The sequence below is a fragment of the Crocuta crocuta genome, unplaced genomic scaffold, assembly GCF_008692635.1.
Source record: "Crocuta crocuta isolate KB4526 unplaced genomic scaffold, BGI_CrCroc_1.0 scaffold693, whole genome shotgun sequence".
Lineage (NCBI taxonomy): Eukaryota > Metazoa > Chordata > Mammalia > Carnivora > Hyaenidae > Crocuta > Crocuta crocuta.
Genome location: NW_027527545.1, coordinates 1,141,843 through 1,151,971, shown reverse-complemented (window position 1 = coordinate 1,151,971; position 10,129 = coordinate 1,141,843). Strand labels below are relative to the sequence as shown.

Genomic DNA, 10,129 nt, shown 5'->3' with positions numbered 1-10,129 from the left:
ATTCACGGGAGGCAAAATTCTCAAAATCCTCAATACTCAACTCCTCTCATCTCCCAGGAAGCCTGGGGCTTGGGCAGGGGTGGTAGCCAACCGATTGTGAGGGCATTGACTCCTCTCTTCCCTCTAGGCTGACCCCCCTCTGAGATCCCAGCTAGCTCCCTAGGGACCCAGTGGCCCAAAGTCTGGGCCTTGACATAGCCTAGGGCATTTTAGTGGCAGAGAAAGGCGGGCCATGTGGCTGGAGGACTCGGGTGACTCCTTACCACGCTGCAGGGTCGTACTCGGCCCAGACACGCACGTACTCATCCAGGTGGTGGGGGCCCAGGATGGAGGAATCTCGGGTGAGGTACTCAAAGTTGTCCATGATGACGGCGACAAAGAGGTTCAGCATCTGTGGGGACCCCGGGGTCCAAGAGGGAGTGGGGGAGAGCGAGACACACCCAAACACACATACACAGGGGCCCACAGAGAGAGAGAGAGAGAGAGGTGAGATGGGGAAAGGGAGACAGAGAAAGAGAAAGATGGGGGTGTGTAGAGAGGAAAGACACATACTCACACAGGGAGCCCAGAAACAGATGGGGGTATGGAGACGGGACAGAGAGAGGCAAAGATGGCGACAGAGAGAAATACAAAGAGACAAAGACCAATAATGATGGACAGACAGAGTTGGAGAGAGAAGGGGGAGAGGCCATGTGAAATGGGGGCCAACCTCACGGGACCGCCATGACCCCAAATCTTCCCACACCTATCCCCCAACAAGGCCAAAGTGAGTGCTCCTTGTGGGCTGTATTCCCAGCTCCAGCACACAGTAAGCAAATTTTTCTTGGATGGATGGGTGGATGGGTGGGTGGGTGGGTGGATGGATGGATGGGTGAATCTTCCTGCTGCCATCTGCATCCAGTGCCACCTTTTCACATTTTCTTCCAGCCCTTAGCTTGTATCATCTTGCCTCTAAGTCTTTGCAAATGTTGCTCCTTTAATCAACATCATGATCTGTCTCCCCATGGGTAGCAGCGTCTGGGGAACTGCCTCCTTTATACTTAAGAGGCTGTACCTGGGTGTGGCCAATCCTCATTTTATGGCCATGTAACCCAGGTCTGTGATTGGTTAGGGAGGGGCACATGACCCAAGGTGGCCAATGAAGGCCTTCCCTGGGATCTGTGCTGACACTCAGGCTGCCATTTTGCCTCCACAAGGAGAAAGTCTGAGAACGCAGCCTGTGTGGAGAAGAGCAGAGGATGGGGTCCGCCTGCCTGGCTCCAGCCTCGCCTGGACCTTTCAGTTACACGAGTCCGTGAACTCGTGTATGCTGCTTACTTCAGTCAAGTTTCTGCTGCCTTCAACCAACTTGATTAAAACGGTTCTGGCGCCTGCTCACCATCCCTGCAGGCCACTCTTTGAAATCTTCCTTCCCTCAATCTGAATCCCCTCATCACAGCACATATCAGACCATATAGCTATTATCTGCCATCTTATCTCCCTATCACCCCTGCAGACTGGAGAACCGTGTTCTGCCATCGTACCCCAGTGCCTGGCATCCGGCCTGGCATGTAGTAGGTATTAAATAAATGCTGAGATGTAAACATAGTAGGTGCTTCACAAATAACCCATAATCCTCGGTGTCCCTAACTTCAGTGACTCAATTTTTAACTCATTTTCATGATACCAATTGAGCACCTGCTGCGTGCCAGTCGCTGTCCTAGGTGCTGGAGATCTAGCAGTGAACAAAAAAGAAATCCGTGCCCTTTGGGGGGGTGGTGATGGTTAAGTGCAGATGGCCTCCGGGGGCCTGCCCTTCCAAGATGGGCTGTATTATAAGACGTCGTCCCCACACGTACCCATAGCTGTGTGGACAAGGGTGGCCATTTGACCAGAGGCTGGGCTGGCCCTTTCAGACCCTTCTGGGAATTTGGAACTGGACAATGGACCCTTTGGGTCAACAGCTGTAGATGCTGGGAGGTAGAGGCTGCAAACCTCTCAGTGTGAGGCCGCTGGTGTGAAGAGGGAGAGGGTGCTGGGCTTTTACGTCAGATGCCCGGGGTCTGTACATCTCCTGCACTCCCTCGGCAGTTGGCTTCTTATATCCTGCCGGTGGGAGCCACGGTCAGGAAACCAGACCGGGAAGGGCAGGAGAAGAGACTCCTTTTGCTGCACTGCGGGTTGAACTGTGGGTTGCACTGTGTCCCCCTCAAGAGACAGCTTCAGGGGCGCCTGGGTGGCTTAGTCGGTTAAGCGGCCGACTTTCGCTTAGGTCATGATCTCACAGTTCGTGGGTTCGAGCCCCGCGTTGGGCTCTGTGCTGACTGCCAGCTCAGAGCCTGGAGCCTGTTTCAGCCTGTGACTCCCTCTCTCTCTGACCCTCCCCTGCTCACGCTGTCTCTCTCTCTCTCTCCTAGAAATAAATAAAACATTTAAAAAAAAAAAAAAAAAGAGACAGCTTCAAATCCTAATGCCTGGTACCTGTGAATGTGACTTTACTTGGGAAAGGAGTTTTGGTGATGTCATCAAGTTAGGAACAGGTCATACTGTATCAGGGCGGGCCCTTGATCTGATCGGACTGCTGTCCCCCTAAGAGAGAAATCTGGACACAGACACACAGGGGAGCGGCCATGTGAAGACCGAGGCAGAGACTGGAGGGAGGTGGCCACAGCCAAGGAGCGCCTGGGGCTGTCAGAGGCTGGGAGAGGCCTGGGAAGAAGGAGTCTCAGGATTCTCCCCTGGAGCCGTAGAGTGAGCAGGGCCCTGCCAATGCCTTGATGGGTTTTAGCCTCCAGATCTGTGAGAGGCTAAAGCTTTGTTGCTTTAAGCCACCCAGTTTGTGGTCCTTTTTCACCAGCAGCCACAGGAAACCATCACTGCCTGCAATGGGGGGAGCAAACGGCCATGGTGCTGGCGCCCCCTCAGCGGTGCCCCGGGGCGTGGGGCTGGGTCAATGCACCCTCTTTTCCTTTTAACTCTCCAGTCCTGGCCTTCCCGCAGCCAGGAATTCTGGGTGGCTTCAGTGTTTTCTATTTCTCTTTCACCCCCGTGTAGCCGATCCCTGCATTAAATCTCCTCTGCTTAAGAGATCCTGCTCCAGGGAGAGGGGAGAACGTAACTATTATCCTGGGTACGTAGACTGGCCGAGGGAACAGCACTCAGCGCCGCCACTTTTTCCCTCAACGTAACCCAGTGGTTCTCGGGCGGGGGAGGCTCTGTCCTTCCCCGCAATCCCCAGGGACACCGTCAGTGTCTGAACGCACGAGGCTCCTCAACACAGAGAGTGAGCCGGCCCCAAGCGTCAACAGCGCCGGCGTTGAGAAACCCCGGTTAACCTGATCCCCGGCTGGCTCAGAGACACCGTGGAGGGAGCAAACCCGTGACCCAGACATAGTCTAGAGAAATCCACGCCCCTGAGCGGGAGCTGGGTCAGGAGGCCCACGCCCACATGTCCACAGACTCACCAGAAATGAGCACAGGAAGATGAAGGAAACGAAGTAGAAATAGGCAAATTCATTGCCGCACTCGGGAGTCATGATGCCAGAGTTCTTATCGCATGGCTTCCCACTGAGGCAGGAAAGCATGATGTTGTGCCAGGCCTCCCCGGTGGCACTCCTGAGAACAGAGAGGGGGCATCAGGGACCTGGGCACCCAGCCTTGGACACTAATACCCCCCCAGGGAAGCAGAGCATGGGCTCCAGATGGGATTGGCATGAGTTCAAGTCGAGTGTAAGTCACCTTTTCTCTTTGGGACCTAAGACAGGTGATTCTCATCCTTTGGCTGTGCATTAAAGTTCATGGGGAGCATTTCAACAATGATGGTGCCAAAGCCACACTCCCACAGACTTGGTTTCAATTGATCTGGGGTGGGACCTGGGAATGTAGGGATGTTATAAAAGGTCCTGTCCCTCCAGACGATAGTCATCTCTTACTACCTTCCCACTGGGTCCCTCTGCTCCAGGCACGCTGGGATCCTTGCTGTCCCCAAACATGACAACCGTGTTCCTGCCTCAGGGCCTTTGCACTTGCTATACCTTCTGCCTGGATTGCCCTTCCTCACACATCCACATGGCTCCCTCCTTCAGCTCTTTCACGTGTCACCTGCCTCCAGGGAAGTGTGACCTACCAGCGTCCATTCCTTTAGTTGTTGCTAAATTAAATTTTTTTATTGTACCCAAATATACATCACATAAACTTGATCATTTTAGATATTTTTTAAGGGTATAGTTAAGTGGCGCTCAGTACAGCCACAATGCTGTGCACTCATCACTGCTGCCCACCTCTGGAAATCTTTCATCCATCCCAAACTGGAAACTTGTCCCCTTTAAACATTAGCTCCCCACTGTCCAGTCGTGCAGCCTCTGGCAATCTCTAGTCCACTGTTTCTTCTCTATGGATTTGCCCTTTCTAGGTACCTCCTATAAGTGGAATCACACATTATTTGTTCTTTTGTGCCTCCACTTCCCTCTTAACCTTTTTTAGCCCCTTCTAGCACTCTCCATCATTAGCTCACTGATGGCCTTTCTCCCCCATGGGAATAGAAGCATCCGATGGCAGAGACTATCTCGTTCTGCTTTGCTGCCAATGCCTTCTGCAATGCCTGGCATACAGTAGGTGCTCAGTAAATCTCTGATGAGCAAATGAAGGAACTCTAATGGGCAGCCAGGAGTGAAAATGACGCCTCAGACTCTATAAGCCTCGATTTCCTCACCTGTCAGATGGGGTTGCCAGGAATCCCCACCTCACAGGCTGGTCAGGATTCAGTGAGGTAATGTCTGAAAATACCTTCTGCACTTGAGTCCCAGGGCCTTCAGCTTTGGCCCAGCCAGTGTCCCCGGGCCCCCCCAAGCCTAGCCCAAGCCTCACTGGACAGAAAGAAGAGGACACGCCCCCACCAGAAGAAGAGGGAGAGGACACGCCCCCCCAATAGGAGGGTGAAAAGCATGTCCCCTCTCTCACCTGAACAGAAGCATAAGGGCCTGGAAGAAGGTCCGGAAGTTATTGTGCTCAGTGATTTGGAACTCATCCTCATCACTATCTTCATCCTCCACATCGATGCCGATGTTGCCAAACACCTGGGGAACCGGAGCGTGATGATCAGGGGCAGCCATGCCCTCAGTGGGTCCAGGGAAACCCCACTCAATCCCACGGCTGCCTCTCCAAACGGGGTTTCCCAGACCCACCCCAGCCTGAGGACAGTGGCCCTCCTAGGGAGGGCTCTGAGAACATCAGGGGTGGGCACTCACCTGCATCCCGATGATGGCGTAGATAAAGAAAAGCATGGCAATCAGCAGACAGACATAGGGCAGGGCCTGGTGGGAAGGAAGGCAGTGAAGGAGAGTGCTGGGGATGGGGTTGGGGGCTCCTACCCACACCATTTCCCTCCCTTGTCCCCACGTTCCGCCCCACGGGGTTGGGGGGTCCCAGGCTGTGCCAGAGAGGTGTCAGGGCCTGGTGGGCCTCTTGAGGCCATGGCCACAGGGCATCAGGGGGTTCCCCTTGGAGCTCTCCAGCCGCCCCAGGGGCAGGCAGCATAGAGAAACAGATTCTCAGCAAAGTGCACCACACAGGCGTTTCCACCTGATGTGTACTCTCAGCCAGAGCAGGGGTGGGGGTATGATCTTCTCAGCCCTAGGCTGGCTTCTGGGGCTCACCTTGAAGGACTGCACAAAGGTCCAGAGAAGAATTCGGATGGTGTAACCCTGACGGAGGAGTTTGATGAGCCGGGCAGCTCGGAAGAGGCGGAGGAAGCTCAAGTTGATGAAGTTATTCTGGGGAGACGGAGAGAAAAGGGTGACCATTCACCCACCCCCAGGGGCTCAGAGCCGTCACCACTCACAGAGGCCCCTACATGAAGCCAACCAACAGGAAAAGCAAGCCAGACCCCAAATAAGGAGGGAGAGAAAGCACTATTAATGCAATGGTGCGGAGGAAAAAACGTTGAAAAAGGAACAAAGTTTGGGAGGTGAGGGAGGGGAAGGGTCGGGGGGAAGAGGAAGGCAACTCAAAAGCAAAAACCCTCCCAGCCAACCCACCCGCAACAGGGAAAAGGAAAGAAAAAGGAAGGAAGAGAAAGGAACCGGGTGGTGGGGGTGGGGAAGAAATAACAAAAGAACAAGGAAAAGAAAATATATCCGAATCATCCAATCAGGAAAATAATCGAGATGGTTTTTGTTTCTCCCAACAACCAAATGCACTGAGGATAGGACAGAAGCAGGTCAAGTTGCCGAACCCGTCACACGCATACGATGCACAAACACCAGGGCGGGGTGGGGGTTAGCCAGCACGCTCGGGCCTGGCGGACATGTGCGGGGCCCCAGGGCACGTTACGCTCCGGGCCAGAAATGCATCTGTCGTGGGACTCAACGGGCACCCTGCCCTGCCCTGCCCTGCCGAGCTGCCCACCCGCTCCTGCCCGCCCTGACCTCACCCCACGGCCAAGAGGAGCAGCGGCTCGAGCCAATCGGAGAAGCGGAAGAGCATCTTTTCTTACCCCCTTGGCGAGCGGGAATGGGGAGGACGGGAGGGAGCTGGGGCTGGTCGGCTGCAGGGCGAGTCCTCGCTGCCCGCTGAGTCGGAGAAGATGCATTTGGGGCCCTTTTCCCCCCTCTCAGGGATGGCTTCTCAGCTTCTGGGGCTGGGTGGAGTAGCTCGGGACCAGGCCTGCGGGAAGCAGGAAGTACGCACCGCCCGTGGGTGGGTGAGCTCGCAAACAGCCCGGGCCCACCGAGGGGCCGGTGCTGGAGGTGGGGTTGTCCCTGCCCCCAGGACCTCCCTGGGTGGACCCTGTCTCATCACTGCTTCTACCTCCTCCCGCCCCAGCCGGGAGAACTTCCCAGGGAAGGGGACCAGGTGGAGATGGGGGCGTGAGTGTCTGCTGGGGCCTCAGGGTCGCCCGTGGGGGGACAGGAAGCTAAAAGTCACCGATGGACCAAATCTGGCTGATGAAGCTGACTTGCCGGGCCTGAGCAGCTTTTGTTTTGTTGCGATTAAACATGGTTGCCAGTATTCAAAAATCAGACTTCTCCCCCAAATCTGGCTTTCCGGCAAGCCTGGGCCATCCAGGTTGGCAAAAGTTAGTTGGGGCTCAGATGTGGCCCCACTAGAACAGGCCACACGTGCCCTCTCCGGGTTGCCAGGTCCCCGCGTTCTAGAAACGGCACCTGCTTTCCTGGCATGCGGCATCTGCTTCGATGCCAGAAGCATTGGGAGTCAGAGGGCCCGGCCTCGGGTGGACTCGGAAACCTCGCTGGTCAGTCAACCAGCATTGGAGGCAGGGGGCGTTAACAGGAACATGCTCTTGGGGGTTGGAGGAGCTGTAGATACAGGCCAGGTAGCAAGATGGGCGCTGGCCTGGCCCTCAGCCCCCAAATGGCACAGGGGTGACCCCATAGGTTGCCCGGACAGTCACAGCACTCCTTTGGTTCTCAAAAGTCTGGACGATGAAGTCTGCGGGCCTCCTGCTAGGTGGCTCCTGGGGGGGCTTCCCAGCTACTAGCTCTGCATCTTGTACTAGCTCCGGCCTGGGAGCCGAAAGGCAGGGATGGGGGGTCCACGGGATTTCTGGGGCTGCCAAGAGGCCTCTGGATCTCCTGGCCAAATCTAGGGCGCATCTGGGGACACATCAGTTGGCCCTTAGGCCTCTAGGATGGGGGCAGGGGCCGGGAGATCCTACCTTGACCATCTGGGCCCAACCACCGTGAGAATGTCCCAGGGGCCTCGAATAAGCTCCCAAACCCAGCTCACTCAGCTGAGAGTCACCCCCTGTGCCCAACTGACCTGACTCCCAGCCCTGCCTGGCCACCCAGCTCTACCTGGGGACGGGGCCGATGGCCCGGGTGTCACCAGCCCCTCCCGGCCAACCCCAGAGTACAAGCCATCCCTTCACTGGGCGGGTCATAACATGTGAACTCTGTCCATCATGCAGAAGCAGGCGGGCCCTGGAGCAGCCTCGGGGCCTGGGGGCAGAGCCAGGGAGGGGGAAAGCCTGCCACCATGCGGGAGAAGCAAGGCGGCTTCGCAGGGAGCCGCGTGCAGAGAGCATGCTGGCCTTCTTGGAGCTGAGGGAGGAGACACATGGGGGAGGTAGGGGGGTGGAGATGAGAGAGGTCCAGGTGACTGGGTAGGGGAAGGGGACTCATCTGCCCTCGTCCACCCTCCGTCTCTTCTGGGTTCTGCCTCGAGTCCTTCAAGTGCTCGCAGAACTGGCGACTGCCTCTTCCTGGCTCCCACCTTTCCACCCCGAAGCCCAGAAGGAGCAGCTGTGCTGTCCTTCAAGCCTGCCCTGTGCCTCCTGGTTCAAGGGCGGTGGGGTGGGATGCAGGCCCCGAAGGCTTGTGGTGCTCAGGGGCGCAAGAGCTCAGGACATGGGAGCCAGCCACCTGAGGGCTCCGGGGATAATCCTGCCCCTGGCCGACCCCACCTGAGCGGACTTGGCCTCTGGCCTCCAGGCCCCATAACCACTCGCCTCCCTGACTTCCTCCAGGGTGCTCTTAAAGGCACCTCAAGCCCGCCACCATTGTGCTCTACGCCTGTCCTCTCCCCCCAGCATGTTCCTTCTGGCATTCCCTAAACTCTGTCCCCAAGTTCAAGCCAGACTCAGAGCTCTCCAGGCACCTTTCTCCTTCAGCCCAGACCCAATCCATCCCCAGGTCCTGGAGGAGCCCCTGCACAGATGGCCAGTCCCCTCTCGCTGGGATTCCTGGTGCCCCTCTCTGGCCCACAGCACCCCCCCCACCCCCCAGCCACTGCCTTATAGCCTCGGCCATCCTGTCTACTCACACTTCTGACACTGCCCCTGCTCTAAATGCTCCCAAGCTTCTACTAGGCCCCAGGGGCTTATTGCCTTCTGCCCTCTTCACTGTTCCTGGGTCAGCCTTCCTTCGCTCTCTCTGCTCCAGCCACACTCCCTCAACTTGCAGACCCTGACCCCTGCGTGATTCCTCTTGACACAGGGCCTTTGCACGTACTGTTCTGGGGCTCAAATGCACTTCCCTCCACTCTTCTGTCTTGTTAACACTGCTCATTCTTTAGCTCATAACCCAGTTATACCTTTAGGTGGGTCTGAGTGCCTATCTGACCGATGCCCGGCCTCCCCACTTCGACTTTATGTGAGGGGGTGGCAGTGACGGTGTCCACTCCAGCCCCCCCTCCACTTGGGGCACCGCATTTGTGTTCATTCAACGTTTGCTGCATGGCTGCACGTGGCACTGGCAGGAGTCCTTCAGAGGGGCTCAGAGATGGTGGGCGCGAGGCGGAGGCAGGTGGAATGTACCAGAGTGAGAAGTGAGCAAGGAGCCGAGTAAGTGAGATGGTGTATGCTGTGGCAGGGGCATGTGTGTGCAGGCTGGGTGGGTGTGACAGGGAGGGACAGGTGTGCATATGTGTGTGTGTGTGTGCACGGGAGAGGCGAGGGAGGAAGAACACAAGAAGAGAGAGAGGGAGAGAGAGTGTGCGTGCGGGAAAGGGGCGAGGGCACACGTGTGCCGTGACCGTGTGTATGGAGGGCACATGAGCATGTGAAGGCCAGGGCTCCGGGAGAGGGTCTGGTCTGGCCAGGTGGAGTCCGGGCCCTTCTGTTCCGCGTTTCCCTTGTCTGAGAGTCTTTGTCTGCTGCCCAGCCCTCAGACCTCCTCCTTGGGCTTGGAGACTGACGTCTCTGGCCAGTCACACCCATGGGCCTGGAGTTTCCTGCTGATCAGGGGACAGGAGCGGTGACTGGGTGTCCTGGGGGCTCTGAGTGTAGGGACGCGTGGGGTGGGAGACCCAGCCGGCTGGTTAGTCCTACGGGAAGTGCCCCAGAGGGCAAAACCACCCATTTCTTTGCAAAAGACGAAAACCAACCCAGATAGAAAAGCCTAATTCAGAACCCAATAAAAACGAGAGAGAGAGAGAGAGAGAGAGAGAGGCTGCAGAAATGAGGAGGGAGGGGGTGGGTGGGAAGACAGACAGACAGGGTAGGGGTGCCGGGAAGGGGGATGCATCAGGCAACCCAAGTCCAGAAAGCCCAGGGCGGGACGTGCAGTGCTGATACGGGAAAATGCGTTCACAGTTAATGTAAGGCATTTAGACTTCAGAAAGAAGTAAGACCAACCGGATTCTAGATGCAGATGTTGAAGATGGAGGGGGAGCGGGGGGGCGGGGGGCAGTT

At 56.8% G+C, this 10,129-nt stretch overlaps 1 protein-coding gene across 1 annotated transcript in view; it reads right to left on the bottom strand.

The window, feature by feature from the left end:
- Window positions 1-10,129, bottom strand: part of CACNA1A (calcium voltage-gated channel subunit alpha1 A) — a 181,704-nt gene that overhangs the window by 26,851 nt on the left and 144,724 nt on the right. The window contains exons 33-37 of the mRNA XM_077765843.1: window positions 5,634-5,750; window positions 5,226-5,291; window positions 4,939-5,054; window positions 3,444-3,594; window positions 264-391 (exon numbers count right to left, since the gene is read on the bottom strand). Coding sequence (XP_077621969.1) covers window positions 264-391; window positions 3,444-3,594; window positions 4,939-5,054; window positions 5,226-5,291; window positions 5,634-5,750 — 578 coding nt within the window. The remainder of the gene's footprint in view (window positions 1-263; window positions 392-3,443; window positions 3,595-4,938; window positions 5,055-5,225; window positions 5,292-5,633; window positions 5,751-10,129) is intronic.